At 36.6% G+C, this 20,827-nt stretch overlaps 1 protein-coding gene and 1 non-coding gene across 3 annotated transcripts in view; both read right to left on the bottom strand.

Moving 5' to 3' along the window:
• LOC134530862 (prion-like-(Q/N-rich) domain-bearing protein 25) overlaps positions 1-20,827 on the bottom strand; it is a 72,851-nt gene that overhangs the window by 35,427 nt on the left and 16,597 nt on the right. For both annotated transcript variants that reach the window (XM_063366126.1, XM_063366127.1), the window contains exons 2-4: positions 12,088-12,213; positions 4,105-4,251; positions 1,385-1,519 (exon numbers count right to left, since the gene is read on the bottom strand). In XM_063366126.1, the coding sequence (XP_063222196.1) occupies positions 1,385-1,519; positions 4,105-4,251; positions 12,088-12,213 (408 nt within the window). The remainder of the gene's footprint in view (positions 1-1,384; positions 1,520-4,104; positions 4,252-12,087; positions 12,214-20,827) is intronic.
• Trnak-cuu (transfer RNA lysine (anticodon CUU)) lies at positions 9,566-9,638 on the bottom strand. Its single transcript has one exon. It is a non-coding gene; the product is annotated as a tRNA-Lys (tRNA).

The following is a 20,827-nucleotide window of genomic DNA, read 5'->3' on the forward strand; positions in this document are numbered from 1 at the left end:
TAGTGAGAGAAAAAAAAGTGATTACCAAACTAGACATCAAGTTCCTGCTTTATAATTTTTATTGTGTAAATACTGTTCTGCTGTATATAATTATGCTAAGGTTTTTTTTCTCCAAATATCGTTTACTTTAATTTAAGTCAAATATATTAATTATATCTGTACAGTACAGAAAGATGTGTGCGTTCAAGAGCGTTGTAAAGCTGGGACGCGCATTTTAACACGTATGTAACCTAAGAATCTATACTAATATTATAAAGCTGAAGAGTTTGTTTGTTTGTTTGAACGCGCTAATCTCAGGAACCACTGGTCCGATTTTAAAAATTCTTTCAGTGTTGGATAGTACATTTATCGAGGAAGGCTATACCTAGGCTATATTATATTATCAATAACATTAGGGATCCTTACTAAAAGTCCAATTTAGAATCAAATGCGTTGGAGGGGGTTAGATACAACATGCAGTACACGAACGAAGTGTGTGTTGACAATGCCGCAGGCGCTAGAAGTTGCCACGCACTAGATGACTTATCATTCTTAATTTCCCATACAAGTAAAAAACACCCGTGTGATATTAACAACGAAGCAATCAGTACCCTCATATAGAATACATAGAGATAGTGTGAGGTATATATGTAGATATATAAGGAGATAAATACAGATAGAGAGATAGATATATAGGACTATAGATGTAGAAAGAGATAAATATATATTTAGAGACATGGATAACGTATATGTGTAAATACTTCAAACATATTACAAAACAAAACTGAATGAGGCATTGCAATGCATGCCGAGCATTAGCTAGATAATGGAATCTTTTCAATATTAGTAATCCCTTATTTTTCAGTTTTTTTTTCTATATTGCTTTATAGAGTCTAGATTACATACAGACCAGGTAAATAACTATAAACTGGCAGAACAACGTCTGTCGGGATCTGAAAGTGATATAAATTATTTTGCACACTTGACATTCAAATTAAGAAGACAATTACTAACTACATCTGATCTCTAAACAGTTCCCCCTTCACCCTGTGTTCAGCCCGGGCAACGTTGGGTACTGCAGCTAGTATAAAATATAGACTATGTCCATCTGTAGTAATTTAGCTTTAAAACAGTGAAATAACTGTAGAAATCTGTAGAGTAGATTTCGATATAACTTCTTACAACGTATCACTTCATAATATATAGTATAGATTATCCGATTCACTGCTAGTGGTCTTATATGTGAATAAATAATCTTAATCTGAGCTACAAACTTAACACATTGGGTTTGAAACTCCCGCCCAAAGTTGTTTTTGCTATTAGTTGTGGGTCCACCCGACAGATGGCGTCACCTGTCACGAGTCGCACTTGTAGGTAGGTGTGCCTCCTTGTTGTGTGCACTCACCCACGTTGGGAACACAGGCGCGGAGGGAGCGCTCCCAGTACAGGCCGCTGCGACACTCGCAGATCTGGCCCTCGCACACCATGCCCGACTTGCACTGCCGGCTCAGGCGACACTTGCCGCCGTGCGCCACCGCAGCTGCAACCATCACGCAACACTCGAGTAGACAGCGCGCGCTGCCTGCGCATCGACACCACTCGTCTCATCGAAACCAATTCACAGGGATCTTTAGGATTATTGCTTCCAAAAATTGTAATTTTCTTCCCGAAATATTAAAAACCAAAAATTAAATATAACTTAGGTATCATGTACTGTTGTAACTTATGCACTTGTACATTAATCTTTTAATATTAAAATTTTACTTTTTTATATAAAGATTGTTTTCTTAAACAATGTTATACTTGATTTTATACTCAATTTTATTGAATTTTTTAACTTTCAACTTTATAATAACTAATGCAAGATATCTTAAGTTATTTAATTTTCAATTGTTCAAATTTTAAAATGTTTACATTATTCAAAATACCACACGTAGATTAAAGTGGCTAGATACATTCATACACGAGCTTGCTATTGCGAGTGCTAAATTTCCTGTTTAATTAAGTGGAATTATGATCAAAGTGCAAACAAAAAAGAAAATTAAGTATATAAAAATGCAGACACCAGCGGAGGAACCAGAGGGAAGCTCGAAAAAAGGATGAAAGCTGCTTGTTTTATTTATTTATTTTAACCAGAGTATTTTGCGACTGGAAGGTAAATAAAGCTCTTTCAGTTCTTTCGAAGCCTTCGATATTATCTCCCTGTCCGTACCTTTGATTCGCCCAAAGCAGACACACGCTTGTGTTTTGGGAAATCGTTTTTCGAGCCAATGTTTTATAATTACTACAGCTTTTTTTCTTGCTTTGAATGCTGGTAGGTAAATGTTGGGCGTGACGAAGTTGTCTGCAGGCGGATCGTGGATTGTTCGCTATTGCATAAACCGCATTTCCAGTAGTCTGATTAAGTGCGGAAGGGCATCTCTCATCGAACGGAGCCAGTAAAAATAAATATAAAATTAAACTCAGCGTCTCGTCAACCTCTGGTCAACAAGAGACAATGAGAGGTGATCAGATGGGAATGGGGCATTGACAATATGAACTGGCCGTAAGAACGGGAGTACCCCGATAAAACCCACCTGCTCGCGGTAACGTCCACCACGTTTCCCGCGTGTGAAAACTCCCGGGTTTCTAACCCGGATGAACTTGGTGGGAGGCGATGTTACCACCATGGGAAATGGAATAGTTTCAACTACAGCCAAACACTTTATCTACAAAAAAGATCGTTTTGTTCGGGAAAACTATTACTAGCTAAGCTTAGGTTTTACGCCAGATGGTGAATAAAATAGTTAATAGAGCAATTAATATTCACATTATGATTGATAGGTTCATACAACACATGTAGGTTATTTAAAACGTTTACAATAGGGAATACGGGTAATATTTTTCTCTTTATTCCATTAAGATGTTTGGTGATTTGTAAGAATAAGAGCGCAATCATTTAATTTTACATGTAAATAAAACCTAAAAAAATGCAAACCAAGAGAGAGTACCGATTTTAGGTGGAAATAAAAGTACATACACTTGATTTGTGGTCCTTGACTTCAAAGTACTTGTTTACATACATGTAGGTCTAACCAGTGTAAAGTCTATGTCACGTGACTGATCTCAACAGTAAAATTTCTCAACAGTAGTGCCAGTGGTACCCATTTCTCAAAATCTCACTTCCAAACAACACATGATGTTTGTCAACCAACACTGATGACAGAACAACAGTGGCCGCAAGATATTGTCGTGTCTTGGGAAGTCTTCTGTGTTAGTACGTATTGTCGTCGTCGTGTTGCCTGAATATGTATTTAATATCGTCTCTTGAGTTCGTATGTGCGTCGTAGTATTGCAATTGTGTTGTACAGATTACCGTCGGGTTCCTCTGTTACTGTTCTTGTCGCTAATGGCTTGTCTTTGTCAAACCACCGTGTCCATCTGTGCTGTGGTATTCTTCTAATTCCTTCCATGGAATTTTTTGCGCTTTATATGCATTTAAAAATATTTACATTGGCTGATATTGGCTGGTTTTTCTGTGTATTAATGTACTAATCTTTGTTTTTCCGTTCTTTAGCGTTGGTACAACTTTAGAGAACTGTGGAATTGGGGAAAGTCACGCGACACGGATTATACAAGGAAAAAATAAAAAATAAAAAAATGCTGTACTTTTACAAAAGATTCCTTTGGAACCCAGTAGCCAATAAATAGTTTGTAATACTGCAAGAAAGTGATTGTGATATGTACAAAACATGACTATGGTTATTTTTGCATAAATAAAACACGTTTTTCGAAATAATACTGAGTATTTCTTACGGAAATATGATGTTTCTTTCAAGCGTAATTTTTTTTTAACACATGGAATAGAAAATCGAATATTCAGCAATTGCATCATGCTTATTGTGCGCGCAGTTTATACTGGAAAGCACTGGGACAACACAAAGCATAAATGCCCGAGTAAGACTCCGAATCCAGTATAACTGCGTACACTATTTTGTAGTGGTGGTAGTTTTTTTTTTTTTCGTGTAAACGTAGAAAATTGGGCAAATATCTGAAATTTTACATGGACATTTGTGTCCCAATTACTACAAAATCTCGCAGGGTAGTTTCCCTGCGCGACGGGTGGGGGGGGGGGGGTGCACTCACCGTCCACGATGGTGGAGCAGCTGTTGTCGGCGGGGTTGAAGTCGTAGCCGGCCGAGCACTCGCACTTGTCTTTGGAGCCGCACACCGTGTCGACCAAGTGCAGCAGACACTGCCCCGTCTCGCGGCACGGCTCGCCGTACGTCACCCCTGGGGGTGACAATACACGCACTGTGCATCACCGACTGACAGGCTGCAGAAGCCCCTAGAGCAGTAGTGCGGGAAGGCCAGTCGTAATGGGATTCCCCCAGGTCGTGTGATGCGGGATCTCAATGGCAGCTGGTCGCATCCAGCCCTCAGGAGTCCCCGCTCTGACACGGGCGTATCTGCTCCGGCACTAGCCTGGACAGCTGGAAGAGGCTGGATAGTGCTCGGCAAGATCACTGGCTCTCTGGGTGTTCCGAGCAGTCCCAGACATGTGACCGACTGGTTAGGCGCCCTACAGGACTGCTGGAGGGGCTTAGCCAGTTAGTTACTGCTGGTGGCTGAATGGGTTAAGGGAGTTGTGGTGGTGCCGATGCTGGGATGGGTTCCTTTAGCCTCTCGACACAGCCTCTCCTCAAACACCGCTGAACTGCGCTGAAGTGACGTATCCACTTCCCTCGCCATGTGGAGCCACGCCAAGCTGCGGGCCTGCCCTCCCCAGGGTGCATATACCGGTCCCGCAAGGGGCATTACCTGGCGTGTGACAAGTGCCGCGCAACGCGAGTTGTGATAACGGTGTGCATCACAGCAGTTTCAATGAAACATTTGGACAGTTTTAGAAAAGCTGTGAAATGGTTATAGCTTCAAAACCATTTTTTAATTTGCAAAAAGTAGGAAATATATTTAGTCTCTTTCATTTGATAATATCTACAAAATAACTCTTAAATATCTATAGTATTTTGCAGTGAGTGTGTACGTGTAAATGCGTAATTACAATACTTTTTTCGGTCATTTTTATTATCTTAACGCTACTTGTCTACAATTTTTATTAATTAATTAGTTTAATATGTAAAATACAAATTCTGTTGTTTTTAAGTTCTTCTTCATATATATATTTGCTTTCGTGAACATCAGCGTATCGGTGTGTCAATTAAATCATTGTGATAACAAAACTATTTTGTAATACAATTTATAAACGTTGTCACAAAAAAATCACGTTTTCCAAATTACGTTGTAATACTGGGATTTCACCACTCGTCTTATATTGCAGTGACTTTATAGCGTAGTGGCTAAGTGCTTGGCTAATCACTTGAAATCTCCCGGATTAAATCCGATCATAGTATCAGATATTTTATTTTTTGTTTATTTATATAATTCTTTTTAAGAAAATTATATTGTTAAGATAACTTTAAATCCGTAGCTCAGTCCATTGATATAGTTATTTTACACTAAGTAGGCAATAATAATAATAATAATAATAATAATAATAATAATAATAATAATAAATGATGATAAATCTTACAAACACATTATAAATTAGAAGTGATTGAGTTATAAAAACCCATATATATGCAAAAGTAAAAACGAAACTCATATATATGTATGTCTCCATTTGCACGTTTGTTTACATTTTATACAAATATTCAGTTTTACTCTGAGCTTGATGAAATTTTGCAGACTTGACTCGTATTAAAAGAACGGCCAGTGGATGAAAATTTTGCTTTATTTGCGTTAAAATGATTTATAAAAGATGGAAAATCACTGTGTAGTAAATAAAATTTAAAAAAAAAACGTTCCTACACCCCAGAGCAAAATATTGCAGCATTTGAAATTTTAAATAAATAAAAAATTTATGTGTACATCATACATCGTATTTCGAAAATCTACTACGAATACACTTTTACACTTAAAACATTATTTGGGTAAAATATGATGAGATTTTGAACACTTGACATTCAAAACAAACAAAAAATTTTACTATCTACATGTGGTTTCTGAAAGAAAATAAGATAACTGTAGACACGGCATTTTCAAAAACAACCTCTTAAGCATTATTTCGGAACATCTTGATGAAAGTTTGCACACTTCCCGATCAAAAAAAAAAGGGAAAATTTCTGGTAATATCTCATTTTTAAAATAAAATACCCCATCTTTTTTCTCACTTCTTGAAACATAATTATGATACTACTTGATAAAAAAAATGCTTGCCTGATATTCAATTCAAGAAAAAATCTGTTTACATTTGAAAAACTACTCCCATCCCTCTTTTTCACCCTTTAATCAGAATTTTGGTTCTATTTCATGAAATTTTGCACACATGACTATCAAAATAAGTGTAAAATTTTTGTCTACATAGGATTTTAAAAAAAGTACCGATCCCCGTGTCTACGTGATATTTTGAAAAACCACCCTAATTTCCCTTCCTCACACCTTAAACAGATTTTTTTGGACTATCTGAAGCAATTTTGTAGACTTAGCATTCTAAATAATAAGAAAGTGACTATATAATTCTAATAAAAGAAATTAACCCCTATCTCCCTGTTTACAGACTTTTTTTTTTTAATTTCATCCCCAACAATTTCCTCCTCTGTTTAAGCTGAATTGTGGTACTTCTTGTTAAAATTTTACATGCTTTATATTCAAAACAAGGGTAAAATTACTGTATACAGCATATTTTGAGAAACTATTTCCAGCTCTCCTTCCCACTACTTAAATCCTAACTTGCTACTTCTGAATGAAATTTTGCACACTTGAACGTTCAAATTTAAAGGACAGTTGAAGACTGAAAATTATAAAATATTCTGTAAGTGCCAAAATGAACATTCTGAGAAAAATCAATTTTACACTTCCAGAATGCAAATTTATTTCAAAAAAGCATTTTAAACATTATAATTGGTAGTTAATGTACCTGGAAAACAAAGTATGGTTAAAAATAAAAAATAATAAATATAAAAATGAGAAAAAATATATTCTAACATCAGAAAAATTGAAAAGATGAAATTCCACGTGTGTTTTCTTAAATAAGTCTGTATGTGCCATTGTCAAAATAATGTCTGAAGCTAATTAAGCGTTTCATACTCTGATGATGTTGGAATAAAAGATGCGCTGTTCGCCGGAATCCAAGTATGGAAGAATTTGCTCAAGATCTTTCTTCTTTTCTTCAGAGTTATGACTTGTTGGTTCCAGCTGCGGTACCGTCATATATTTTATTTTGTCGACAGTTACTCCCTTCTTCAGGACGTTAAATGTTTGCCCATATTCCAAACTGTTCAATGTGGTTTTTGTTGTTATTAGTCCAGGGTTGTCAAGAGATACCTGAATCCATTGCACGGTAGATATCTTAAGTTTGGTAGTATTAATGCAGTTTTTGTCTGTCATAATTGTGACTTGATACAGGTGTGCAGGCCTGAAATGACTAATCATTTCAACCAAATCTATTTGCACCATACATTTTCTGACATTTTTACGCTTTTCAATCAACCCAAAATGAGTGACCGGACACAGGGATCTTGTGATTAATTTTCTTATAATAGCCCTTTGTCACTAGATGAATCCAAAAAAACACTTTTGTCCACAGCACTTGTAGCTCCACACAGATGTTTCTTGCAAATCTCATGTCAGTGTTTTTAAGAGACACGAGGCGATTTCATTCCCTGCACTGCTCCCATGCCAAAGTGCATGAAACCCGCATCATTATCCCCAACGTGAATCGCAAAATTGAAGTTTGACAGCTGTCTTAAATAAAACATTTGGGAATGTTTCAGAAATAAATAAAAATAACTTGCTGCAATTCCATTGAATACAATTTAGTGCCTTCTCAATTTTCTATGGTGCATTTCCAGCTTCGTTTACAGAAATGTGTTCGACGGATCCGCTTTAGTCTTGCACTAAGTCATTCAGGTAGGGCAAGTGTCTGATCGTGGTGCATGGAAAAAAAGATTTGGAAATTAATAAATACTTTTGTATGGTGTTTGTATGCAACATTAGTGTTGGGATTCAGTTCCTTAAACACCAAAAATAACCTGTGGTATTTTAAATCATAGCTCTTGTATTCCTTAGAAGTCCTATTACGAGAGTAGTGATGATATCCTTAGGAATCAGGTTTATGTGATCAACAATAGTACTTTTTTCACATTCGTCTGAATATTTTCTATAAACAGTTTTATTACATATATATTCATTAGCAACACTTTCACCCTCTTTTTTCTTGTTATTCAGAACCTGCAATCTCTTTGCACATAGCGCGAACACATTGCGGAATGTTTTTTGGCAGACACGGACTGCATTTTCAGCAGTAGGTAAATTGTATGCAAACGAACATTGTTTTCTGCTTTGATCAGGGTGTTGGTACTTTCCATGCCGACGACGAGCGATTTAAGTTGCGTGAAATAGAAAGGTACGTTGTTTTGGAAGCGTAGTCTTACATTTTGTAATATTCAGTAAATAACTTCATCCGTTGGTTGTAATCCATAATGACACTTGCAATCAATCTGAAAATGACAGATACAAAATTAAAACTGTAACTAATCTATATGCAGTTAACTTATCTATGCAATTAACATATAAAAAATGTTAGTTTCATTTATTACAAAGATTCTAACATCAGTAATGAAGAATAGATTAACTCTGATAACAACAAACCGATACAGTTATAAAAACAAACTTACCGATTGCAATGGAGGCTGCTTGATAGCTATTTTCTTCATGCCGTTACATATTCTTGCCCATTTATTCTCATTTTCTTTCCATTTCCACCACATTCTCTTCCCCACTTTTCCGCTTAAAAGACACAATAGTAAAACAGTATAGGCCCACCCTGATGTCCAGCAGTGTAAATAAACAAAATTGAAGGCAAAGCTTCTGATCAGGTTGTAACAGGAATGGCACTTACACCCCTTTTTTTTTTTTTTTAGATAATGCTGTCAGGAGATACAGCAAGCACAACCTGGGGGTTGCTACACCTAACTAACAACATCTCAGAGCACTATTCAGTCTTGTTTCATGTTGTTGGCCTAGGAACGTACAGCCTTTTTTGCTGAAAATATATTTCACAAAACAGTCACAGCCATTTTTTATTATTATTTCCAGTCTTCAATTAATGTCTACGTCTGGTATCGTAAAAAATTTAACTGGCTCTTTTTCCCTAAATTAAGCATGATGTTTTTTTCAGCGTGAAGCCTGGGCATCATTTACATATAATATAAACTCTATACAATATATATAATCATATCAATTAAGCTGTAAAATATTTATTTCTGTTACAAAGCTTATATAACCAAATAGTAATAATTTTTTGGAACTATTAATTTGAAAATAGTTTAGTGTACATAATTAATAAACGAATCCTTACCCCCTCCCCCCACCCACCCCCCACACCCCTTTATTTAGCTGAAAATATTGGCTGGTGCTATATGTTGATTTATTAATTGGTAGTGAGTATTTCGGATTCATTTTGGTAATGTGCAGTGGAGTTAATTTTTTTTTCGGAGCTATGAGAGTAAGTCTTTTTTCCTATACTAGATCACAGAAACAAAACACGCACCCAACGTGGGGCTCGGACCCACGACCCTGAGATTAAGAGTCTCATGCTCTACCGACTGAGCTAGCCGGGCTCATATAGTATACCTATAGTAGAAAAATTGTAATTTATATAGTGTATCTGTAAATCTTTGGCTTTTGTGACTAGTCGCTAGATAATTTTTGGCTTGTTTGTTCAGGGAACGTCCGTGGAAACGATAGTGCGCCGACATTTCGACACACATTGTTTTAGTCCTTCAAGAGCGATTGACAAGATGTAGTTATACATAGTACTTAGTCTACATTTTCCTAGGGAAGAATCTAATTCGCTTGAAATTAGCAATTACGTTGAGTGGCACAGGCAAACAACTTCCAACACAGTTTAGGAATGTCCCCAACGATATCTGAAGGCACTGTCACACTTTCAAACTTTCTCTTCTAACACCTTCCAATATGTTGTATCAAATAAAGTTGAACGGTTATGACGTTACCGAAAACGTCTCTAGCGCAGCCATGTTTTTTGACAAATTTGATGACTAGAGTTTCCTTCAAATATTTTACATGTTGGACAGGTTCTAAAATATGTTATATGCAATCAGCCAATAAGAATCGTGCCAATCTAAAACGGAAATAACATCCGTTTCCGTCACAACGAATCTTTAAAATGGCGAAGAATACATGGGTGATTAAAAAGGTTATTAAAGTGAAATAACTCAAATAATGAAAATGTGAATGTCGTATACTAAATAATTTTATGTGTAAAAAAGGAAATTATTGCTGCGATCGGGTTCGTAAAAGGATAGCCCTTTTAAAGATTTTTATCACACACAGATATATTGATTTCCAATATTTACATCACTAGCAAATAGTCTTCTAAAATGCCTAATAATTAATTACTCTTAAAAATGTTTCTTCCCCAGTCACTCGATTCTTACATACTGCACACCTCGCTGGGCCGCACCTCTGGCGCAACTCTCGCCGCAGCACCCCTCGTGGACCTCCGTCGCAGTACTCCGTCGCCGCACTCCACCGCTGCCGTCGCACTACCCTTCGCCGAGGATCCACTCAACGCTTCGCTCAGAACTTCGCTCGGAACTGCGCCGCGCCCGCGACGCTATCGCCCGGAACTGAACTCTCCGCCCAGGAACCTTCGTCCAGGGACTTCACCACTCTATCGCCTGGAAACTCCACCGTGGGAAAACTCCCGACTCCACTCACTGACTATGAGGCCGGCGTCCTCGGCTTATATATCGGCCCAGGCCCCTTATATAATTCAAGAGCGCGGCTGGGGCCAGTCACGTCATTCCGCGCCGACCCGACGGCAGAATTCTCTCGAAACACGTGTCGGCGGCTCGCGTAACTCCGCAGCTGTCAGGTTTCGGATGTCAAGCTAACAGCGCCGCGCGGGGAGCTGAGGGCTGGAGGGAGGGGAAGCGGCGACCCATGTGCGCGCGGAATGTCTCATGTTGCGGCGGCCACCTGTCAGCCAGCTAGCGCTGCACCTGCGCGCCGCATCCCTGCTTACGTTCGTAACATTATGTTTCTATAACTTTAAAAAATCACAGAAAATGTATTTTAATTATGTAACGAATATTATAGTGAGTTGAATCTATGACCTATGTTTAAAAAAAAACATGAATTCACAAATAACATTACATGTTCAAAAATTCCATCTAGCATTAAGATACATTATTTAATTTCTAAATGAGATTAAAATTGAAAAGCTTGAGCTAGTTCGGACCAAAAATAAACTTTGATGGTGTGACATGAATTAAAACATATTTGAGATTATCTGTTCAAACATAATTTAATGGAGGTAATTGGCAGCCATTTTTTGTCCAATGCTACCCCTCCAGCTCTATTATCAAGAATAGTTGGAGACAAATATTTGACAGCGTGACAGGGCCTTTAGACTGCGTATCGCCCGACAACTCATCCAAAGTACTTAGTTCCAGATCAACAAATATATATCCAAAAGACTGGAAACTCAAGGTTGTTTTTATGTTCCCGCATACAACACCAACTGCACAACCATCAACGAATCTACAAATGAAGTATCGTGATTGGAAGTGCGTGACAATAGAATTGACTGAAAAAATTGATTGTCAACGGATATTTTAAGATCATACAAAAGCACTGAACAACTATCAGTCTCAAATAATAGAGTATTTTATAATAATAAACACCTAAAATTTTGTGTAATTCCAGGATGCGCAATAACGCTGAAAGGGATTTAGGTGTTGTGATAAAATATGGTCTTTATAGCTTTTTACTACTTTTTATTATTTAATTCAAACATTTTATTCCGCCAGAAACATTGCAATTCTTATTTAACTATAAGTATTAACACGCACTATGGATTTATAAAAGAACCTGTTATCTAGAGTAGCGCTATCTATCATGTCGATGTAAAACACTACTAGGCTGTTTGAGTCCCCCCCCCCCCTTGCCACGGGTCATGCTGCTCCAGATGGACGGGAGCACCCGGTGGGGAAGGGGAAGGGGAAGGGGGTGGACAGAGCCACAGACAGATGGCGCACGCACCTTTGAGGCACAGCAGGTGGTCGGAGGAGACGGTCTGATTGGTGACGCAGTCACAGACAGAGTTCAGGCACAGGAAGGCGTCCACGCAGTCCTCGGTCCGCGAGCACGGCTCCAGGTACTTCTTGTCTGCGACACACACACACACACACATCCTCAGGTGTCGCCAGTGTACACCAGATCCTTGTTAAGAACCCCCCTTTCTTCCCGGACACACGTGTGTTGCGCAGAGCTTCAGAAATAAAGAAAAAAAAAACAACGCGTGCAATTTTAAAACTGCTCAAGAGTGGTGCCTGTTTACAATCATCGTTTCAGAATGCGCTGAGGGTGGATGAGTAGTTCAGTTTCCGTGTGTTCAGGAGAGCGAGAATGAATTTAAAAAATGCGTCTTGTCAGATTTAAGATTACAGAGTACAGATTTTTGAAAACATTCAAGGGACTTATCTTCATTTCTCCACCATATAATGTTACGATTACCGCTCAAATTGCACAGTTGTCGTATGCACGACGAGAAGACTGCGCGTCAGTTCAGAGTCTTGCTCTTAGAGGCGATACCGAACTGATGCACTTATCATCCGGTCTCACTAAAACAAATACACCCCTGTCTAGGCGGGACCCCTGAAGGAACCTTTAGGGCGGGATTCATAGTCGAAGGCTTGTTTGGCGAATAAGTAATACTTTATAAAGTAGTGCTTATTCTTCAAGTAGTACTTATTCCAGCAATGAATTCATAAACCTATACTTGACGATAAATACATAGTTTACCTGTTTGAAATTAAAAACGCCCACATTTCAAACCATATATGCGATTAAAATAATGAAATTAATACGTAAGATGATGTTTATACTTAATTTGATAGTGAACTTGAATAACATAATTTGAACATGTATTAAAAACGAATTTACAACTACATAAATATGTTTTGAATGTTTGTGTTGTTAAATTATGTTGGTCATCTTGTGTCTGTGATCTATAGAGCATCCCACTCTTAGATTGCAGTGTGGAAGTAAATGGGCGCATTCTCTCTCTCTCTCTCTCTAACACACGCCGATTGCCGTTAGTGCTGTCCTTGTTTCTTCGTGCGTTGTTGCCAAATATCAAACGAAATTAAAATTTTAATTTTTGGACCAAGCTTTTTTTCATATTGTATAGCATTGAAATACGTATCAGGCAATGCTTATTTTGAATACTTAACAATATTTTAAGTTTCCGAAAAAAATAAAAAAACATAACTTATTCACTGCGAACTGTTTTGAAGTATTCCGAGATGTTTCACATAAAAAAATAACCTACATGTGTATTTCATTCAGATTTTTTTATTGATAAATAAATGCCTTAACAAATGTTAAGACAAAAACTGTACAGGTTTCACTTAAATAATTTTTTTAAATATATTGAAATGCATTTTCTCACAAACTGACACATCAAATAGTTGACCAGCGTTTTTTTTTTCTATTAAAGATAGATGGGGGGCGAAAGCGTGAAAAATGTTCACAATGAATTGAATTAGTTTTTAAAAGCAGCTCCATCTCAATTGCTTCTACAGTTTCCGTGGAAATAGCTGTTAAAGATGTGTCTTATCAGTACAAGAGCGCGCTGCAATACAGGTTTCTCTCACAAGCTGCCGTAGTAAGAGGAAACAGGGTCGTGTGTTTAGATAAGTCTGTCCTGCAAGCAATTTCAAATACATGGCTTCCCTAGTCAACCATGTATTTCCTTAGACACGCATTTCTGAAAATCAGCCTGCCAGTTAGTATCGCGTCTCGCGACGAAGCAGCGCGTTGTGTCCGGTGACACGTTACAGTTATAATTTTGACAAATTATATATTAACATACGTGATTTTATTTTCTACATTTATTTTTATTACGTACATATAAAATATGGAAGATAGAACACCGAAAAGAAATTATATCGGTAGGCTACGCGGGAGGGAGCGCAAGATTGTGTTGAATGTATTTGAGTATTTTTTAAAAAATATGTGTGTGTGCAATGCAATTAAGGAAGCTTCCAAAGCAACCGGCTGTACCGAACGAACCATTTACAACATAAGGACGGAACTGCAGCGACATGGTACCCTAAGTACTCCTGGTAAGGTAAAATCAAAAAGGAAAGACAAACAGAAAAATTGCCGAAAACAAACTTACGATAGCATTGTGCAGAGTGGGCTACGGTGGATCGTTCACACTTTATTGTTTACTAACATTCCTCCCACTTTAAATGTCATTTTAGCAAAAGTGAATAGTGACGAATCACTGCCAGATTTCTCTCGTACCACCCTGCATAGGTTCCTTCACGACATTGGGTTTGAGTATTTGAGAAGAGGAAACAAGGCAGCATTCATAGAACGTGATGACATAATTCGGTGGCGGCATACCTACTTGAGAGAAGTAAAAAGATTTAGGGATTTAGGAACACCAGCTATCTATACAGATGAATCTTGGGTAAATGTGGGGTTCAGTGTGGAAAAGGCATGGAAAGATACAACAGTGAAGAGCGCTCGGCAGGCAGCCAATGAAGGCCTTAGTTCAGGCCTTAAACCTCCTACAGGACGAGGTGCACGTTTTGCATTAGTGCATGCAGGTAATGAGGACGGTTTTGTTCAAAATGCTGTCCTTATTTCTTGTGCAAAAAGAACACAGCTGACGCTCATGATGAAATGACTGCAGATGGGTATGAAAAGTGGTTTGCCGAACAACTTTTGCCAAACACTCCAGAGGGATCTGTTATTGTTTTGGATAATGCGTCATACCATAGCAGGATGTGTGAACCGATTCCCGTGCAACGGTGGCGTGTGGGGGATATAAGACAGTGTCTCACGGAGAAAAGCATTCCTTATGATGCCAGAATGATTAAGCGGGAATTGCTACACATAGTAGGACGAGAAAGGCACAAGTACAAGAAATACAATCTTGAAGAAATAGCCAAATGCGTAGGTCGAACTGTACTTCGCTTGCCCCCGTATCATTGCGAGCTAAACCCTATTGAAATGGTATGGGCCCAAGTGAAATCGTTCGTAAGACTGCATAACACAACTTTCAAGCACATGATATGGAGTCCTTAATAACAAAGGGTTATAACCACGTATCAAAATTAAACTGGAAAAATTATGTACAAACTGTGAAAAACATGGAAGAAGAGCTGTAGAGAGCTGACAAACTTCAAGATGACGAAGAAAGATTTTTGATAAGTTTAGCCTCGTCCAATTCATCCCAGCCATCTCCATCGCCCCAACCCCATTCTTCTGGTCAGCTCTGTGCTACTCTTATGGAAGGGGTATCAACATTGCTCAGCGGTAGCGATAGTGATTAAAAGGTATGTGATGTTATTAATTTCTTAATCAAGTTAACGTTGCATTTATCGTATAAATTCCTATGAAAGAAATGTGTGTGAACAGATTATTGTTGTAAGTTAAAGTTAAAAAAAATTCCTAATCGGCACAGCCTAAAGGCGCAGGAAGATTTTGATGATTATATTTCTTTACATTAAAAAAGAAATGGATTTTTATATTCTTAAACCCATAGTTTTTTCTTCCCCTTGCAGTAATGGTTGTTACAAAAATATTTTAATCGAATCTTGAACATAATATGTAAAATGTATGAAATAAATACGAAGGAGTTTAATAGCGATCATGGTACAAAATTTCGAATTATTTTTCTATCCTTCTCAACACCAAGCATCTTATCAAACATTGTTTTAGACAAAGTTTTGGAAAATAATTATGATATTTACAAACAATTAAAACAGATTTGATAAGGTGTCTACTAAGGCAGTTACTTTTTTTTTGTCCGGTGAAAATCTTTTTCGAAACCATGCAGTTATGGCTGGTCGTATCAAAAATTTATTTAGAAAACATTTTTTGGCATTATGTACTCCGAGTTATCATACGTTAAAACGGATGCGATATTATTCATATTATGGGAGTTGTTGCGATTTTTCGGTTTTTAAAAAAATCTTCGCCATTTCGACCCAAATGTTCGGATTTTTCCCATAACTTACTCGACTGAGAATTTCCATTACCGTATTTTATTTATCATTTTGGACATGACTTGTCCAAAAATACGGCATTTATCGGGCCCATGAAAATGATATATATATATATATATATATATGGGATTTTTAGAACATAAAAGAAAACTATAAGAAATTTTCGTCTACAATGTGTAGTTTTTATTTGAAATTTACATAAAAGTGGCATTATTACAAATTTATATGTGTAATATTATAAAATATTATAAATTACGATATGATTTCTTAAAATGCTTCTTGTTCAATCCGAATTACAAAGACACACATCTCCTGAAATTCGTAATGTGTTAGAGATTTGGCAATAGCGCGCGCCATAAGCCGTGTACTGAAATCTAAGAGTGGGACGGGCTATAGCAGATGTAAACAAGATGGCGAGAATGACATCACACCAGCTGATGATATATACCTTGGTGTTGGTAGTGGGAGGTCAGTCTGAGGGCGGCTTCTGTGGAAGAAGGATCTATCGACATTATTTTATTTTTCTCTTACCAGGTTCGAACCGAGGACTTCAACGCCTAAGTGCGTTTTTAAATAGTATTTTATTAAAATTTTATTATAATTTTTTAATTATTTCCAAATTTATGCATAAAAATTACAGTTTTTCAAGGTGACGGCCGTAACGGAAATAGCAACGGTGACATCATAATTCAAAATCTCTGAATGTTTGTGAAAACAAAATGACGGATCCAAAATGGCGGATCCAATATGGCCCACGGGGTCAAGGTCAAAAGTTATGTCATCCAATATGGCCGCCATGACGTCATAAATCCAAGATGGCAATCGGCTCCAGGCACCACAGCCTGAAGCCTGTACCCGGATGCCCTATTATATACTACTAATGTGTTTATGTATTGACTATTTTGAAAATCATTTTAAAATATTTTTTTTAAATTTATATAAAAGTTTTTTTTTCAGGGGGAGTAATCGATAAAATTAAGTAAGTACTGTAAGAAAGATCTTTATTCATACATATCTTATATCTTTAAACGAGCAATTCTTGTATATATAATCTGAATCTCGGAAACGGCTCCAACGATTTTCATGAAATTAAGTATACAGGTGGTTTCGGGGGCGATAAATCAATCTAGCTAGGATTCGTTTTTAGAAAATGTCGTTTTATCCGTGTTTTCAATAATCATCTTTATCGATAATCAAGTTAAACATAAATGACTCTTCCTGACATCTATTGACGAGTAATAATACCAATTTTTTTTTTAATTGGTAGCAACTAACTGCTTTAACGACACAACAACACTAAAGCTACTCCAGTAGATTGCGTTGTTAAGCAACACTAAGCCAATGAGTGTTTGGTTTGATGTTAGACCAAGAAAATCAATTGTTTACTTACATTATTTGTGTCTTTTTAACTCATGTGTTCACTTAAAAATGCCTAACCGATCTTTGAAAAAAACGCTTATTATTATGTCGGTAAGATCGATAATATTATTCATATTCCATCATTTCATCAGTATGTTAATCGTATTTACATATAATTTCTAAAAAACACAATTTACCAACAAAAAAATACCGAGCAAAGCTCGGTCATCCAGGTACTATGATATTAAATTATGTAAACACAACTGTAAAAATTATCGTACAAAATATGTATGTTATTAATATGAGTTAAACCGTTAAATATGCAGAGCATATAAGACAAGTACAATTTTGTTTTATTTTTGACAGAAAATACTTCCACCCGTTTCTGTTAGTTACCAATAAATTTTTCTATAGCCTCACGATATATATGAACTACTCGTTTAATTTTTAAATATAAATTAATAATGTACATCGTTAGCCTCATTGTGTTCCAGCAATTTATTATTACCTGTGAGTGTTTGAGGAGACAGCATGCCCGTTCCAAGCTTCGTGCGTAGGGGCGATGCTACATAATATGAGACGTTGGGTATCGACCTTAATGCGCCGCTGACCCAGTGTCTCGCCCTCACACTGTTTACAATTGTCGCCTTTAATTTACGAAGAAAGCTAGATGCAAATTATTCAGTATATTTCTTCGTATATTCACGGCTACTAAGCTAACTTACTTTAAACATGAATCCACAAGAATAATCTTGGTGTATTAGCAAACATTCAAAAACTGATAAAGGCTAGTGCAAAAACACAATTTTTTCTTCCCCGTGTGTGTTCGTCCTGTGTATACTGATAAACAGAACCCAGGAGTGAAAATACGGCGTTGTTTCTACGAAGACCCAGTTATCGGAAAATTACGAAGAACTCTTATTTTATTTGAAGCAAATTCTTCACTGAAAAGTCCAAAAATTTACTGTAATTTCTAACAGTGAACAAGCGAGCAGTTCTCAGTGGGTTCGATACCAACACCTCGGCATGAACTAATTTATCAGCATCTATTCAGTTTCCAAGCGACTCGAAGTACACTACAGCTTCTGCGCATAACAGTACGATGTAAAACAATATCTTTGTCATTATCTCGCAAAAGTATCAACTTCGGGAACCGACTTCCGCGACGTGATCGGACGAAGTGCCAACTTCGGTGTCGTGGGTTCTAGGTGCGGTATCACCTCTGAGCGCAAGGCTCTTAACTAGCGCGCAGTCTTTTCGTCGTACATAGAGCAACTACAGTGGCGAAGTGCTTTCAAGAATCTGTGCTGGGCGTTTCATGTCTAGACATTGTTCTGAAAACACGCGTTTTAAATACAGTTTACAAACGAAATGTGGAAACAGAACTGTTAATCCGCCCTCAGCGGATTCTTATATGTTTCTCGTAAACAGACACCGCCCGGATATCTTGAGCAGTTTTCAAATCACGTGGTTTCATCTGAAGTCTGACGTGTATCCAGGTAGGCAGGGCCCATAATTCTCGATCGACCATTCTGCACAGAGGCATGCTTGGAAATAAATAACTCCGTGGCGGCAGATGTGACCACACTGTTACAAATTTTCACCGTAAATTTACGGAAAGTACCGGTTACAAATTATCCAGGGATCTTCGTTAATTTACGGTTACTTCATTAATAAAAAAAAACATTATCTCCGTAAATTTCACGACCAATGCCGTAAATATACTAGTACTTCGTAATTCTCAGATATGGATTCTTCGTAAATTTCACAACCAATGCCGTAAATATACTAGTACTTCGTATTACTAAAAAATGTATTCTTCGTAAATTTTACGATTAATACCGTAAATATACAAGTACTTTGTGATATTCAAATACGGATCTTCGTAAATTTCAAAACCAATGCAGTAAATATTTGATAATTTCGTAATATTCAAATACAGTTTGTTCCTCAAATTTACAAAAGTTCTGTTAAAATTACTGAAACTCCGTAGCATAAAAATATGGTTTTACCGTTATGTTTACAGCACTTGATGTCAAATTTACAAAGATAAAGTTATTTTCCATGGTGTAGTACATGTAAATTTATCAAATTCTCTGGGTAATTTGTAACCAGTATTTTTACAGTAAAGTCATGCTATTTTAGAATGCAATTACATACATAGTACTCTTAATGTTTGTGATTATAATAACTATATAGCTTACTTTTGGAGCAATAACATATTTTTAAGGCTCTACATGTTTTACTTGGTGGACATTTTACAATTCACACCAAATAAATTACTTTCTACCATTTTCTATTATAACCCCAATTTAGAGGTGGAATTTTAATCATGTACAGTGTATGTTGAGGGTTTTGTGTGGAAAATACAGTTACATAAAATATGTTATTTTGTCACATGTATAAGAGCCATTTAGAATATACTAAGCCCTGACTTCTTCCCAATTAAAAATTGGTATTCTTTATCTAAATATGATAAAATATAATAGTTAAATATATCCTATTTACTCACATTCTTACATTAACTTCATGATTTGTTAGACTATAATCTAGAAGATAGGAATCCTCTGTTTTAAATTTTATTTAAATCAGCAAAGACTTCATAACGCAATAAACTTTTAAACTCAAAAAATTACATAATTTAAAGATTAGTAGGATACCCAGCCTTGCCTTATGCTTCATTTAGCCTACTTGTGAGCTATTTTTATGATACTTATCACCCCTTCCTGAAGGGGGGAATTTTTTATTAGTGAAAAATCATTACAATGCAACACACTTTGAGGCATAAAGTATTAAAAAGTACCAAAGTATGGTTTTTTTGGATACTTTTTAATGAGAAGTTACTCTATAGTATTTGTGTTAATTCAGTATATGGGTTACCTATGTTTCTACTGTGACCAAATTGGTTAAGTGTAAAAGACACAATTGAAAAGCATATGAAGCTTAAAATTATAAAGTTTATATATGTGTAGGAAGTAGGACCAGTGTTTATACTACAATGAAAAAGTATGTTAACTAGTGAAGTAATAAAAAGTATAGATATTGTACTTAAGGCCGTTCCTGGTCCAGCGACTTGATAGGGAATTGTAGGTTAAAAAGTGTTTTCTACATCTTCTACAATCTTTCAGATAAAAATTTCGTACTTGGCTTGTTTGCTGCAGTTTTACAACAGAAATCATTGTACAGATTAATATTGTAGAAAAAATATTGATAGGTAATATATTTTACGTTTTTAAAATTAAGGAAAACCTAAAAAGTGGTCTAAAAAACAGGCTGTAAGATATACAAATATTTAGAGCCAGCACTATTTTTCCTTTTAAAGTAAAGATAAAAAAAAGTAAGCGGTGGCATACTGCTAACTTTATTAGAACAAGAAATATTTCGTATTTTGCATTTTA

The sequence above is a fragment of the Bacillus rossius genome, chromosome 3 (assembly GCF_032445375.1).
Source record: "Bacillus rossius redtenbacheri isolate Brsri chromosome 3, Brsri_v3, whole genome shotgun sequence".
Classification (NCBI taxonomy): Eukaryota; Metazoa; Arthropoda; class Insecta; order Phasmatodea; family Bacillidae; genus Bacillus; species Bacillus rossius.